The following is a 15,392-nucleotide window of genomic DNA, read 5'->3' as shown; positions in this document are numbered from 1 at the left end:
TTCCTGGTTGAGATTCAATTATTGGTTATAAATGTATTATTGTAAAAAATTAAATGATTTAAATTAGTTTTACTATATGTTCCTAGTGGGCGGCAGGCAACCGGCCATGCCGCCCACCACGGCCACACCCACATGGGCTGAGTCACATATGAATTCACATGGGCAATCCTTTCAAAATCTACTAAATAATCCAAATCCATTTATGTTGACAAATTCCTACAAGTAGATGTTGTTTGCAATAGCGCTTAATCGTCATTTGTAGATAACAATTGTGCCCAAATGAAGATTATTTCGGTCTCACCTTTAAATATTAAGCATTTCAACCCAAAGTTACGGTAAATGAATTTACTCTATTGCATTGCAGAAAATCAGATTCGAAATAATTTTTTTTTTTTTTTTAATGGTCTGACACGGCCACCCCGAATCTAATATGGTGGTGCGTCCCACGTCACGGATAAGATTGACACGTTATTCACCGGCGGCGGCTTAATAACAAGCAGAATAATGGAGGGAGGAATCCACCTCCTAATCCATCACCGACACGTGTCCGCTTCAGCCAGGCCCACTCCCTACAACCCATAAATTAGAATTTCGGACTCCTCCCATGCCTGCGCCCTCACTCCATTTTTACCTAAAAAAAATTAAAAACCTCTTTTCCCGGTCGCCCACTCCTCGGTGTCTCTCTCTCACAAACTGTACGGACGCCAAGGTTTCTCTCACGAATTGCATCTATAATATCCCCTTTTGTGTGTTTATATATATATATATATATATACACCCACTGTCTACATATGCGTCTTTGATCTAAATCATAACCCTAGCTTTTCTCCGGTGAGATCCGAACTTTCCGGGGAGATACTCCGGCAACCGATGCTCGACTCTCCGGTAAGTGATAAATTTAGCTCCTTTACCCAGAAATGTTAGCTCAATTCGTTTGTTTTCACGTCCGATCGAAGACCTGGTTCCACAAGAGGAAAAAGAACACCTAAATCGCTACTTTGAATCCCTCTCGACCCCCAGATCTTATCAAATTTGTATCATCTCATGGTTTTGCACTTGTACAGTCCTTGCAGTTAGGTTGGGATATTTTTCATTGTATTAGTTTGTACAGCTCGTACGGTTAGAATATAATTGAAGCTGAATTGACAAGATTCGTGGAGTTTTCTGGGGAGAATTTTAAAGTGGCGAAGATGAATTTGAGCGCGGCCGAAGAAGAATCGTCGGGGCAAGAGATTCACATCCCGGCTGATATCGACTGGGAAATGCTTGACAAGTCGAAGTTTTTCTTCCTCGGTGCCGCGCTCTTTTCGGGCGTATCGGGCATACTTTATCCGGTTGTGGTGTTGAAAACTAGGCAACAAGTAGCTCAATCCCAAGTTCCTGGCATCAAGACCGCTTTTTGGATGGTGAGGAATGAAGGGTTTCGGGCATTGTATAGAGGGTTTGGGACTTCTCTCACGGGCACGATCCCTGCCCGGGCTCTTTATATGGGGGCGCTAGAGGTTACGAAGAGTAACGTGGGAACAGCCACTATTGGTTTAGGGTTGTCGGAGCCAATGGCCGCAACAATCGCAAATGCTGCCGCTGGTTTGAGCGCGGCAATGGCTGCGCAACTTGTATGGACCCCAATTGATGTGGTGAGCCAAAGGCTGATGGTTCAAGGTGCCGTTAGTTTCGGCCATGGTGGTGGTAACATGAATTCAGGTGTTGCTAAAGCATCGGCGTGTAAATATCTTAATGGGATCGATGCATTTAGGAAGATTTTGAATACGGATGGGCCGAAGGGATTGTATCGGGGGTTCGGGATATCAATTTTGACGTATGCACCATCAAATGCAGTGTGGTGGGCGTCTTACTCTGTGGCACAAAGGATGGTTTGGGGTGGAATTGGGTGGTACTATTGCAAGAAAGATGAGGGTGGCAGCAATGAAAATAGGCTGAGAGCGTTTAGGCCAGATTCAAAAACAGTAATGGCGGTTCAGGGAGTCAGTGCAGCCATGGCGGGTGGCATGTCAGCTTTAATCACAATGCCACTCGATACAATTAAAACCAGGCTGCAAGTTTTGGATGGGGAAGAGAACGGACGTCGAGGACCAACTGTTGGACAGACAATCAGGAATTTGGTCAAGGAAGGCGGTTGGACGGCTTGTTACAGAGGATTGGGGCCTCGGTGGGCTTCAATGTCAATGTCTGCAACAACAATGATCACTACCTATGAGCTTCTGAAACGGATGTCGACAAAGAGTCAAGAGGCCTTGACATGATTAACTATAGAGGGACAATGAATTAGATAAAAGAGAAGGAGAAATAGAAGGGGTAATTTTCTTTGATCTGTCTAAATCTTCTTTATTTTCTCTCAATTTGTTTCTGAGTTTCGATCCCTCTTTTGCCTGTTTTCCTTCCCTTGTGTTAGTCTGCCTGACTGATAAGTCAGTGTAAAATCATGGCAGGACTAACATATATATTATATATATATATATGAAATAATTTTTCGCTTCCACTACACCTTGTCTGTGTTATCTCAATATGATGTTATCCAGAACATCTGGTTTGTATATATTGCAAAACTCAAGACCATAATTTTGTGTTTCTGGTGTTCCAAAATTGTGGTTTATATTTTATTTTCATGGAAAATTCTATATATCATACTACCATCTTATTTTCATCATATTAAGTATGATGTGACACATTTATGACCATTGAAATACCATTTATTGCATGTTTCTTTTTTATCTAATGGTGATAAATAAGCCACATCTTACTTAATAGAATGAAAATAGGATGAGAATATGGTGTATAGCATTACTCAAATCCCTTCTGCAAGCATTATATGCTTATTGGATGGGAATCTTACGGTTTACCACTCATTAGGGTTACCAATCCCATCAATCTTTTTCCCTTCGTGGTGATATCGATAAAGGGGTATTTCTTTTCTGTTGTGGTTTATTGCGGATAACTTTAATTAATTGGTGGGGAATACCTGCTCCTTGTAAGGATGTAGGACTTGGGAGAATCTATAGGACTTAAATTACCATGTGACCCTACCATATCAATTTTTAGATAAAAAAAAATATTAGGAATTGATGTTTCATAATGTATTATTTCCATACAACCATCTCTTACAGGAGAATCCTTGAGAGTGAGTGATTTATTTAAAAAAAAAAAAAACTTGTTTGATGCAATGTTTCCCTAATCGACCTTTGGCTTATCTACTGCCATCACGTTATGGACCCATTAACCACTTCTTGTTTATGTTACGTATAATATATTTTGGTACAAGTATCACATATCTTTCTCCATACAGTGGGGATTGCTAATCTGACGGCAAAAGGTCACTGAGTCTCTAGTTTCATGTCATATCAATGTGGAAGGGACCTGAGTTTTCCCATTCATAAACTCATATTTATTGGTTTTTTTCTTATCCTAATTACTGAATCGTTGACCCACAGGACCAAATTGTTCTCTACACGTCTGTGTATATGTATGTATCGCTACAGAAGATATGCACCTGCTGTTGCTAGTGTATTTAATGACACAGTTTAGTGGAAAATAAAATAAGCTTGTAATAACAATACAATTTAGTGGATATACAATGAAACTTTTTTCTGTGAGGAAGGTCTCATCTTCTTTTTTAATTCTTAGATTTACATAATTTTGCTAAAAAACAAACTAGTAAGAACCCACAACATGGTTGGAGCCTTTGGTGAAACATCAACTTCATCCACTTGGTCCTTCCTGGAAACAAGACAGGAATACAACATCTTTATCTTCGAGATCTTCTGGGTCAAGTTGTTTGATTGTTTCCTATCTTTTACCTGCTTTTCCAACTAATTCAAAAGTTAAAAACGTTTACTCCTCCAGGTAAGAGAGACAAAGCACCTGAACCATTTTCTCAAAGCGTTTTCGTGGGAAAAAAGAAGAAAAAAAAGGCATCCCCTAGTGCCTACTAGATGAAGTCAGTAGAATACGTCTCTCCCCTTTATGCTTGTCAAAAGTACACTCTCGTGGCACACAATATAATAATATATTGCTTTCCTTTTTCATGCCATGAAAGTTTACCATTGCAGACAAATTACAATGTATGCAAATGAGAAAACTTAACATGGAGATTCATCACTGCTGTGAATGCATCAAATGTTACGTACGTGTAACCGTTAGATTTCTTATATTAGAAAGATAACAAGGCGTGTCAAGATAAACGCGCCGCGGGGGGGGGGGGGGGGGGGGGGGGGGGGGGGACGTTCAAACTACAACTGAATAACAAGATGTAGAAAATTGAGACGCATTCGCAAGTTGCACTAATTTTTAAAACTAAAACTAAACAGAGAGACAGATTGAGCCCGACCAAGCAGTTAGCAGGGTCCACCAAGAGATGAGAGAGAGAGAGGTCAAGGGCGAGGGTTCTTGTTGCTGCATGATGGACACTTGTACTGCTTAATATGCTCGGCCCTAGCTGGGGTAACCTTTACACACTTGCCATGGAACCACTTCACGCAGATGTCGCAGCAAATCCAAAATGCATCTGATGCATAACTCTCCGCACATGATCCACACAAGGTCAATCCATGCTCTTCATCCTCATCAATGAATTGATGTTCGTCCTTTGCCTGCGAGGCCTTAAGATAATTTTCCTGAGATTCTGATGTCCGCTGCTTTGCCAGCCAAACAAATTTAAGAACAAACACAAATGATCTAATTGAGAAATGAGGATGCTAGTTTTTGGCATATTCTTCCAAGCTGAAGCATGACTATCAGGTAAATGTAAAAGAACAATCCAGAAATGCAGAAAGGTTAGAAGTAGCACCCCAAAGGTGCAATTCAGAACAAGAGACATGCATAACGGCCCACGTATTCTCGTTCAATACAACATTAACAACAGGGAGTCCCTGTAGACTACAACACAGTATTTCTTTTTTATTTTTTTTCCCAAGCAAGCAAATTTCATTAAAGCAAAAGATGATACAAGTTAGAGAATGTGAGGTTCCCCAACAAAACACCCCAAAGCAAAAACCACAATGCAAACGAGGTGGAAAAAAGAAAAAAAAAAAGGGTTTTGAGACTATTGGAGATAAAATTGAACCTACTTCTAATGACACAGTGGCAGCCAAAGGAACAAGAGTGCCTAGGAGGAAGTTATGGAGATTCTGTATATAAATATTATACGCTATATATAATGAAACCATCTTGAATGGAAATTCTTTATCCATCTATTCTCATCTAGTTAACTTTTATAGAGACCAATTTCTTGATATCTACCTAGGCCCTGCAAAAAAGGGTATCGTCTTAAAAAATGTTTTGAAGGTAAGCCACCGCTGGAAGCAGTGCAAACAGAAGCACTGTAGTTGAAAGCCTTGAGATATTTTGTTAGTGAGGTCCTTAGTCTCTTTCACAAGATCACTGGTTAGGAAAAGTAATAATCCGAATAAATTGGTATCGGAAGGACAGATATACAGTGGCAGAATAGCCAACCCGCGCCTCTAGAGTGGCGCGTGAGGACCATGCGCTAGTGGAATGGAGGAGAAGTCATGCTGATCTGAAAGATTGGAGGGTGGGGAGTCTGCTGGTACGGTGCATGTAGTTGGCGGAACGCGGCGGCGCTTGAGGGTCACCCACGAAAGCAAGCCGCACGTGATGGCCACGGGTCGACATTTTGGGCACAGTTCCACATCATTCCAGTATATCGGCAGGGGGGGAACGTCATGGTGGGGCGCATGTCGACTATTCATGGCCAAAAAGCTATAGATCTGATAAAATCCGAACCGGTGGAAAAATACTACCATATAAGCATATTCGCATATAGATAGCGGAAAGGGAACGGAAAAGGAAAGCGAAATGGAGAGGAGACTCACACCTTCCTCTCCGGCAAAACTAAATGGAGAGATTTGTTTTTCATAGAGAGAAGTCAGAACTTCTCTTTCTAAAAACTAGAGAGAAGGCGTATGAGCCTACAACACAGTATTTCACTATTGAATTATTTGGCCAAACATCCCCTTGATGTGATGTGATGTGTTGGTAACAAGCCCAACTCATGTTTTATTGTAATGAATAATCACAAAAAGAAAACTGGGAGTCCCTCAGTACATAGGAGGTGTACATAGAATTTTTCTATGGTCAGATACAACGAATTGCAATTTCATTTAGACCGAAATTTCAACTTTAAACCGACACACTACAAGTCTACAACTTAGTATTTCACTAATGAATCATTAGACCAAACATTCCCCTCGATATTATGTTTTACCAATGATTATAACTGTTGGGACAAAAAACATAAACATCATCACATTAAGGCTTGCCACTACCAAAGCCACATCTCTGTAGTAATTCCTCAGCCAAATAAAAGAAGGATTGTATCAAGGAAGTCTTTTTACTAGTTTGGAGTTCGACTTGGATTTGTTGCTACCACGATTTGAGACAGACGGCTTTTCCTTTACTTGTTTTTGTGCAGTATCGGTCACCACTTCAAAGATTGTTGGAAGTTCATTTATCATGTCAAAGAGCTGCTTCCTGCACCACAAGTAATAAATTAAAAATTAATTACAAGATGCTGAGAAAGCACCAATTGCATATCTAGGTTAGACATCTAATGATTCATTCCATGCTTTCACCACGATGAGGATACAGCTAGGTCTAGTCAGTTTTAATACTCACGACATCACTGGGTTAACGAGCTGAAGAGGAAACTTAGACAATCATGTAAAAGTTACCTGTCAGCATTATCAAATCCAAATCTAGCACCAAAATAGAAGGCAACACCAAGCAGCCATGCATCGCTATGGACAGCAACTAAAGATAACCAGTCCTTTTCTTGCATGCCATCTCTCGCAAAGTTTATTCCCAGTGCAGGCTCTGGGAGCTCAGGAGGCACTTCCTCTGCAGGTAAATTGACTTCCCATTGCTCACCAGGAAAGCCATACAAGCATAGATTCTCCTTCTCTGCAAGCTCAAAATAATACGTATAGACTAATTGAACCGGAACTCAATAGATCGAATAGATGCTAATAGGAAATAACAAGCGTACTGGAAGCAAATGGTACTTATTAGACATAGTTATACAAACACCTCCCAATCCAATAACCATTTGAATTTCCGAAGCCCCAATCACAGACCACCACATACTCTTAGGCCACATACCATTTTCAATAAAGCAATATCAAGTTCACATAACCATTAAAAAAGGACCAGGCATATATATATATATATATATGTACCAACTAAATGAAGAATGAAGTAACCCTAACCTGGATCACACTGCCGATAGAATTCTTCAGCATCTGCAACAACATAATGAAAGCACAAAAATATTGAAAAAAAAAAAGAATCCAATATTCTTATCTCAAAGAATAAATTATTCTATTGATTTTAGGAAAAGAACAAGTATAAATGACAACTCCCTCACTTGTTTGCAGAAAATATAATGCGAGTGAAGAAAAAGAGACAAAACCTTAAAAGCTTAGACTAGAAGAATCATTAAGGAATTTCTTGCCTTTCTAAAGCCTTCGCATTCATAATTTAATTAAATTCTCCCCGAAATTCTTAGATATAGGCTGTTTTTCTCTAGGCGAGTCTTTGACCTCAGGATCTCATCCCCGTTATATGGGGATCAGTGGCATTGAGCCGATCGAAGGCCACTTGCATAATACAGGCTAATTGATTGTGGAAAGTGATACATACATATATAACCTTCTAAGTCATATATACATGACGAACTGTATGGTTGCCTGAAAATGGAGGATAATGAAAGGAACTCAACGTGTCTTGCGAAAAAAAAAAGGGAGAATACTCTTTTCCTGTTCGCAATTCGCAAACAGCAAACTAAAATACTACTCCACAGTCCACACGACAGTTTGATAAAAAAAAAAAAAAAACTTTTATAGAAAAAACAAAAACGAGGCGCTTGTTCTTAGAAAACGAAACGAGAATCATAAACGCTCGAAATAACATAAAGCTAAAAGTCCAAAAGGTTTGATTTTTTTTCTCTTTCTAAATTATGCCGGGAAGCAAAGCCGACGAAACCAAGTGAGAGAGAGAGAGAGAGAGAACCAGTAGTGAGGGCTTTGAGTATGCCAGTTCGGCGGCCCCTAAAATCCCAAAAGACCTCCTCCACTGTTCCCGCGGAGTTCAGAACTCCTCCTCCTCCTTCCATTGTCTCTCTCTCTATCACACGTGAGCCCGAAAATACAACAAAAATCCAACGAAGTCAACCTTTTTAATTGAAGCTCAAAATGAATGAATGATGATTAGTTTCGTGCGTGTCGTGCGGAGGTGGGACATGACCGGTATTTACCGTATTTTCAGAAAGATAGCTGCCTTTTTTTTCTTTTTCTTTTTTTAAGGGAGGGGGTAGGCCGACACTGAGGGATTTTAAACTGAATAATGTTTTATAACTGTAGAGTATATAAATATTGTGTAATTATTTTTAAAAAATATATAATTTATAAATTAAAAAATTAATTTTTTTATGTAAATTTTATATTAATTTATTTTTTTAAAAAAACTGTACGATATTTATACAATTAAAATTATAAATATTTTTTTTAAATTACTTTTATTTAGTGGGTTTTCTTTTGTCATTTCACGAAATTTGTTGGGTTGGATAATCTAGCCCACTGGTTGACTTGCATTTGACAATTTGAATTTGGATAATGACTCCGATTTGACCCAAACGAACAAAAAGGCCCATAATGCGGATGTCTATTTTCGTGTGCGGTCAAGTTAACAGTAGAATGTTGCGTTGGTGACGTGGAAGGCTATGGGACCAACACGTCAAACTTGTTAGAGAGTGAATTTTTCGTTAAAAATAATAAATTAAAAACTGCTACATTTTATATAGTGATTTTGGAGTATAACATGTAACATTACTCCATAATACATATTTCTCTTTTATTTGCAAGTAATGTTAAATACATATTTACAATATATAAGTTTTGCATATTCATTTTGAGACACATTAGATTTATAAATACAACTTTTCAAAAGAAATATGCGAAATTTGCACATTTTAGAACTATAAATATTATTTCTTTCTTTTTTAATACACCCATCACTATCGTAATGAATCTCACAATAATATATATATGTATGTATTGGTATTGTATCAAAGTTTTAAGTTTTTTTTTTTTTTTTTTTTTTATAATTATAATGTGTCTCAAACAAGTGGTGTGTAGAAAACAAGTAAGAATAATTTTACTTATCATCTCTACACACTGCACATTACATCTATTTTAATTTTTTTTTTCTTATAACAAGTATGTAATATATGAATGATAAGTAAAACAACTCAATTAGTTTAACAATAATAAAATATAATAAAAAATAAAAATAATAAAAAATAATTTAAAAATATATAAAATATGTGACGTGGGACTCTACGTGGAATGAGTACCATCCTTCATGTAATATGTTAACAGTGACACCACCACTTGTTAATGGCTGAACTGGTGACTCTTCTCGAGTCTTGGGCCTAGAGATCATCGGCACTGAAGTCGTTGATCCACTTCTAGATTTCCTTTTTCTTTTGAATTTTGCTATATACAAGCAAAATTACGTATTAATATGCATATTAATACTGATTCTTTCATATTTAAAATTTAAATTAACACTATTTTTAATAAAATCTACTTTTTAACCAATAATATTAGATCGGTGCACATATTAGGACACAATTATGCTTACAACTAGATTTTTCCTTTTCTTTTTATGTAATTGGGAAATTTACTCAGGCAAACTTGGGGATTCCAATCCCTCTATCCTGCAATTTTTATATTAATATATTACTAATCTAGTAAATACCAATAGCAATCCTAGGTTGATCAATATAAGTAACATGCTATAAAACAACCAACCGTGGTATCTCCACCTTAAATTCCACACAAGTTGATTTATATATCTTTTGGTCTTACAAACAGGCAGCACAGTTGCACTAGATCAGGTCTGGTAGGCAAGAAGGTTCAGGAAGAGTTACAACAATTTAGAATTTCCAAGTAGCTTGTTTGTGAGGGAATGATGTGAATCTGTACAACTAACATTCCCAACTATAATGAAAGAGTAGGCTTCCATAGTTTAGTTCATTTTTTCTCCTAAAGTAATGGGCAACCAAATAGAATATAATCACCTCATCTAGCAAACACCAAGAAGTAGATGAGACGTTATGTCATGCTCAAAGGAGTAAATATGTTACCATCAACAATCACCAACTTAACATGATAACATTAGTCTTAAGGTGCTTATTAGCCCTGATGCGAAAATGGTACATAGCCAATAACGATTTATGTTTTGCTTTTTGACAAGCTTAGGTGACAAGCAGTAAAACAGCAAAAAGTAAAAGAGCCAAGGATGACTTCCCTTCCAGCAGCCACCTCCAAAAATGGAACACAGACTGCTGGATGTGCGTGGTCGGCCACATCTCTCATTCGAGGATGGGAGGAAGGTGTAAGTGTTGCTTACAACCACCACCACGCATATCAACTGAATGAACTCGCCTGGTCCCTCCAACAGGAGAAGGATAGCTGTAGAGCCTAAATTCTGGTGGCTGCAACATGTTGTCACCGTTGGAGGCACTTATCACATCAGAGCAAGAGGCATTGGATGCATCTTCTTGGAGTTTCTTTGTGTTGAGAAAACGTCCCCCAGATCCTCTAGCCCTCTTTAATGCATGAAGATGCCGAGATTCATGAAGATACGGCTGTGTATGTTTCATTATGGCATTACATAGAGAACAATTGTTTGTCAGTTTTAGATAGATGTCCATACGAAGTTTTATGCACTGCAACTAATATTTAAAGGAGTGGGAAAAAGAAAAACACACATACCTTCCGATCTTTGATGAGTTTGTTCTGACCTTCAAGCTTAGCTCGATACTGTCTCCGTCTGAGAATTGCATGGTACTGTTTTGAATTGACATAAATGGGTTCATCCTCTGTAAGATCGAGAGGTAGGGGCACTCGAGTGGGGGTCATCCCTATGATTTGGGGAGGATGTATCTGCGGGCATTTTAGCAAAAAATATCTCATGGAAGTGCAAATTAAACACATCTTCATGCAACAACAGACCAGAAATGATGCAATTTTACAGGTCATTGACGAAGCAATCAGTCTGTAATCAGTCATACCACGTGGTATAATACAACTTGAAACAGCTCATGACATCAACCGCATATCAGGAACAGTAGGTTTAAAACCGCAGAAGATATATAATATAACATCCAGCAATTCTTTTTTACTTAAAAATAAAAATATAATATCCAGCAAATGTCACCATTTCTTCCCATCTTGTTGGAAAAATTAATGATGTTGAATATCCTTGCTTCGTTACATGTCATCCATGCCTTCAAACTTTCAAAGTACAGACATCATTAAGAAATAGCATTTGATAGACAGGAGAGGAGAAACTTTCCTACTAAAAGCAATTTCATCTCAACTCAATTTGATCCTTGTTTGGTTAGCCAAAACCAAAAATCTCATCTCAACTCATCATTATACCTTTTTCAAATTCCAATTAAAAATATAATAAACAATCTAACTTTTTCAAATCCCAATACAAAATTAATATTTAAAAATTATATTATAGTAATATTCTATTTATTACTATTTAAAACATCTTATCTCATCTCATCTCATCTGTGTAACCAAACGGGGAAAACTAGGAAAGTAGAAAATAATAAAAGCAAAGGCGATATGAAAATTAAAAAATAAAAAGGGTAAGAAAGCATATAAAATGGAAAAATGCTTCATAGACCCACTTTACAAACATTCAATCATGTGGAAGACTGCAGAAGGCCCGCAATATGTTTGTTGCACTGTAAGAATTTCTGCAGAGATAATAAGGACCCCCTTCCTCTCAAAAAATAAACCAAGATAAAATAAAAGAATGGGAAAAGGAGAATATCATATAGTTTAAAAAACATGAATATTTTAAAGTGTGCAATAAAAGTAAATTTCTGTATATGATTCAGAATTTTTTTGCACCACACAACATCTGCAAATTCCACCAGGATATCTTGTGTTTTGGATTCTCAGAGATGAAGCAAACTAGCATCAACTACTTACATATTTGTTATGCTTTTAAGTAAATAGGTTGGCCCTTGGGATTGATTTATATAGCATAACCTAATAACTTTAATGTTACATGCTAACCACAAAGTGGTGTTTACAGCCAATATATATGTATAAATACTGGAAAATACCAAAGCCAAAAAAAAAAACTGATTCAAAATATATGGGAAATTGAGGGTGAAAGATGGAGAGAGGAGGGAGAAAAGGGGGGGGGGGGGGGGGGGGGGGGGAGTTACACTTACTGAGGTACTTACAATAGATTGTGAACCATAAGCAGCAGCCAATAAAGCACCAAAATATGGATCAGCATGGGGGAATGGAATGTGAGCCTGAAACAGGAAACATAGAACATGTAGAGATCCACATCTAGCCTCACAACATTTTTTTTTTTTTTTGATAAGTACATCTCCCCTCACAACTATCTAAACAGAGGGCATCAACTTACAACTGATTGGTTGTAATCATTCTGTGAAGGCAAGAAGAAAAAATCCTGAGCACCAATTGGTGAGGCAGATTTGATGATACCTCCAACAGGCTTCCCCTTAGTTTCAATATATCCTGCGGAAGCATGAGAACCACTGAGAGTCAACCATCACCTAGTAAGACAGGTGCAGTAAACCCATTATTCTTGGGGGTGAATCCATATATGCTTTCAAGGGAGGTCTTGGAATATATAGGGTGGCAAGTCAACTTAGACCACCTTTATAACATTTGACAGATGGAGTGGAAAAAATGGTAGAATAATAGTGTGGTGGTATGAATGTTTTATATCTAATGACAATTGGCAATACACTGCATGATCTGCAAGTTTCTTTTATATATCCACTTCAACTATATCCCTTTCTTGTTTGTTTCAGAATGTCAAAATGGTAAGGTAACTCACATGAACACAGAAGATACATATTGAAGGATTAAAGCATGCCCAGAAAGATTGGGTACTTGCTAAGAACAAAGATGTATAACTTAAAATAAAATAAAAACAGAAACAAAAGAAAACCTGATTGCGGTGAAACTATTCCTCGTCCACAAGCATGGCTTTCCTGCATACTAACCACTTCAGGATAAGATTCACCATTTGATTCATTTGAGGACGAATCCTGGTCTTGGAATTGAAAATTCAACTGCTTGGTGTTATGGCAGTGTTGTGGTGGAACTCCCATCTTCAAGCTTAAACTTCTGGATCTAGATGATTGCTCAACACATGATTCAGCAGAATTCCCCCATGATGGACAACCAACAAAGTACAGGGATGCTGAATGTGAAACATTTATACTAGATTCTTTCTTACACAAGTTCTACATTGGCTCGAACTACTGCTCAGAGCATTTAAGAACGATGATTAGAAATTTACTAGATTTTTTTAAGCCGTAAAAGAGGAAAACCTGAACTTGTTTTTAGCTTCTCTACTCACTGAAAGCCACATGTTTAAATACAAGTTACAACGAGGTTACCATTACTTGAGTTGAAGACAAGAGCACCCAAAAGTTGCTACCCTTTGTGTGTGGATGTGTGCATGTGTCTGTCTACGTAAGTGTTTTAGAACACATACATACAAATTAGATTTTCCTATGGATATACTGAAAATTGGGACATTCAAACTAAGGAATTGAAACTCAAATAGGATATAAAAACTAGAGAAAGAAACTTGACTTCGTCAAAGAAGTAAACATAATGTCTTAGATCAGCCTGTTCTCATCGTAACATTTTGGCAATTAAACTAACTAGAAGAACCCAACTCAAATGCCTAAAAAAAATGAGCCATGAACTTTTAAACTATAGTACCAATTCGCACGTTCATAAAACATTCAGAATCAACATATATTTCACTTCCAAGCTGCCCTGCTTTCCGTCAGTCTTACAACTTTTTTTAAACATTCACATTGAAATCAATAAAAAAAAACCAAACAAGGCCACATGATCTATTGCACGAACTAATATCTTATGAACCCAGATTCTGCATAACTGATAGGTGAACAAAGAAAAACAACCAATTCGTATAAAATCTGAATAACTTCCTTTAAATTAGCAGTCCACATTTATAATCTGAAAACCTCCACCTCATATTGGAAACTCTGGGATATGTTCAACGCTCAAGAGTACATTTGAAAACTTCAGAACAAAAGGAGAGACAACGAAATTTCACACCCCAAAACAACACTAACCCATAAACTAACATCATGTGTAACTTTTACCCAAAAAAAGAAATCCATCATTTCAACCCAAACAAGAAAACTAAAATCCACTCCGAACCTCCACATGCAAGCATATCAAAGATTCACTACCATTGTGTGCCAGACAAACTGAAAAGAAAATTGATATAAGATAAAAATAAACTAACCAATAGAAAGAAAAAGAAAAAGAAAAGCCAAGACCATAGCGCAGAGAGAGAGAGAGAGAGAGAGAGAGAGAGAGAGAGAGAGACCTTGGGGATTTGCAAAGTGCAGGGCTTGAAATTGAGTACGTCTTTCTCGATCCTTCAAACCCCACAAAACACACAGACATACCGTCCTCTCTCTCGGGTGGTTTGGGAAGTTGGCTATGGAACCAAATCCAAGGCTACATCTCCACTAAAACGACGGACTCTGGCATTCACTCGCTCAAAAAATCTCACCACCACAAGGCACCACCACCGCCTTCCCACTAAAAATTTCTCTTCTACGTCTCTTTCATATTTAATTCTAAATCCAATCAAACTTTTTCCATTGCTTTTTAATTATATTTAACTTTAAAGTTTAAACCACTCTTCTTTGTTTTTATTTGGTTAAACGTATATCACCTGTAATCTGTATTAGTATTTGCACATAAAAATACACATTACATAATTAACAATTTTCATCCAATTCCAATAAATTAAAATAGTAAAAAAATCAGACAACTTGACACAATCAAAATCATAGAATCTCAATAATTGTGATGGAAAATGTAAAACATTGAATATTCGAGTCTTTTGTTTGTCGTGTTCTTAAATATCTTTAACAGCCCCTTTAATTTTCGCATTAATTTCAGACCAGGGCTCAATATGTACCCTCAGATTAAAAGGATAATTCTCTTTTTCTTTTCTTTTTTCATGTTGATATAATGATATGTCTGTCCAATTGAAATTTGAAGGAGCTGACCTTGATATTCACGCCGTCTTCAAATCAGGAAGAACTATTTGTTCACTATATGGCCTTGAATTAAATATATGACAAACATAGTCTTATCTTTGTCAGACAACATTACAGTCCTAAAACATTATTTAAATTGGAAGAAGTCAAAGGGATTACTAATCTTGCACCACCTCTTCCCTCTGCATTCCACTTCAAAGAGAGGAAAGGGGCAGCACGCAAATATTTCTCT

The 15,392-nt window shown here is 37.3% G+C and overlaps 3 protein-coding genes across 7 annotated transcripts; 1 reads left to right on the top strand and 2 right to left on the bottom strand.

Moving 5' to 3' along the window:
* The first annotated feature begins 617 nt into the window (after positions 1–617).
* LOC122300926 (solute carrier family 25 member 44) lies at positions 618–4,116 on the top strand. Of its 2 annotated transcripts, none has more exons than XM_043111918.1 (2): positions 618–2,316; positions 3,862–4,116. In XM_043111918.1, the coding sequence occupies exon 1, from the start codon at positions 1,191–1,193 to the stop codon at positions 2,262–2,264; it is 1,074 nt and encodes a 357-aa protein (XP_042967852.1). In that variant the 5' UTR covers positions 618–1,190; the 3' UTR covers positions 2,265–2,316; positions 3,862–4,116. The 2 variants fall into 2 exon arrangements, with proteins under 2 accessions (XP_042967852.1, XP_042967851.1); XM_043111917.1 differs by lacking the exon at positions 3,862–4,116 and adding an exon at positions 3,450–3,611.
* A 129-nt stretch (positions 4,117–4,245) lies between these two features.
* On the bottom strand, positions 4,246–8,273 carry LOC122300927 (PHD finger protein ALFIN-LIKE 5-like). 3 transcript variants are annotated; one of them, XM_043111920.1, is made up of 5 exons: positions 8,044–8,273; positions 7,242–7,274; positions 6,708–6,936; positions 6,372–6,507; positions 4,246–4,649 (listed from the first exon to the last, which is right to left on the bottom strand). In XM_043111920.1, exons 1-5 carry the CDS (start codon positions 8,144–8,146, stop codon positions 4,389–4,391), a joined length of 762 nt encoding a protein of 253 aa, XP_042967854.1. In that variant the 5' UTR covers positions 8,147–8,273; the 3' UTR covers positions 4,246–4,388. The 3 variants fall into 3 exon arrangements, with proteins under 3 accessions (XP_042967854.1, XP_042967855.1, XP_042967856.1); XM_043111921.1 differs by having other exon boundaries at positions 4,246–4,616; positions 8,044–8,270; XM_043111922.1 differs by having other exon boundaries at positions 4,246–4,607; positions 8,044–8,269.
* Positions 8,274–10,153: 1,880 nt separating this feature from the next.
* Positions 10,154–14,770, bottom strand: LOC122300925 (nuclear transcription factor Y subunit A-3-like). Of its 2 annotated transcripts, none has more exons than XM_043111915.1 (6): positions 14,476–14,770; positions 13,051–13,235; positions 12,499–12,611; positions 12,308–12,382; positions 10,812–10,982; positions 10,154–10,684 (listed from the first exon to the last, which is right to left on the bottom strand). In XM_043111915.1, the coding sequence occupies exons 1-6, from the start codon at positions 14,553–14,555 to the stop codon at positions 10,409–10,411; spliced, it is 900 nt and encodes a 299-aa protein (XP_042967849.1). In that variant the 5' UTR covers positions 14,556–14,770; the 3' UTR covers positions 10,154–10,408. The 2 variants fall into 2 exon arrangements, with proteins under 2 accessions (XP_042967849.1, XP_042967850.1); XM_043111916.1 differs by having other exon boundaries at positions 13,051–13,366; positions 14,476–14,769.
* Between the last annotated feature and the right edge of the window lie 622 nt (positions 14,771–15,392).

The sequence above is a fragment of the Carya illinoinensis genome, chromosome 2 (genome assembly GCF_018687715.1).
Source record: "Carya illinoinensis cultivar Pawnee chromosome 2, C.illinoinensisPawnee_v1, whole genome shotgun sequence".
Taxonomy (NCBI): domain Eukaryota; kingdom Viridiplantae; phylum Streptophyta; class Magnoliopsida; order Fagales; family Juglandaceae; genus Carya; species Carya illinoinensis.
This window is presented reverse-complemented; position numbering and strand designations above follow the sequence as displayed.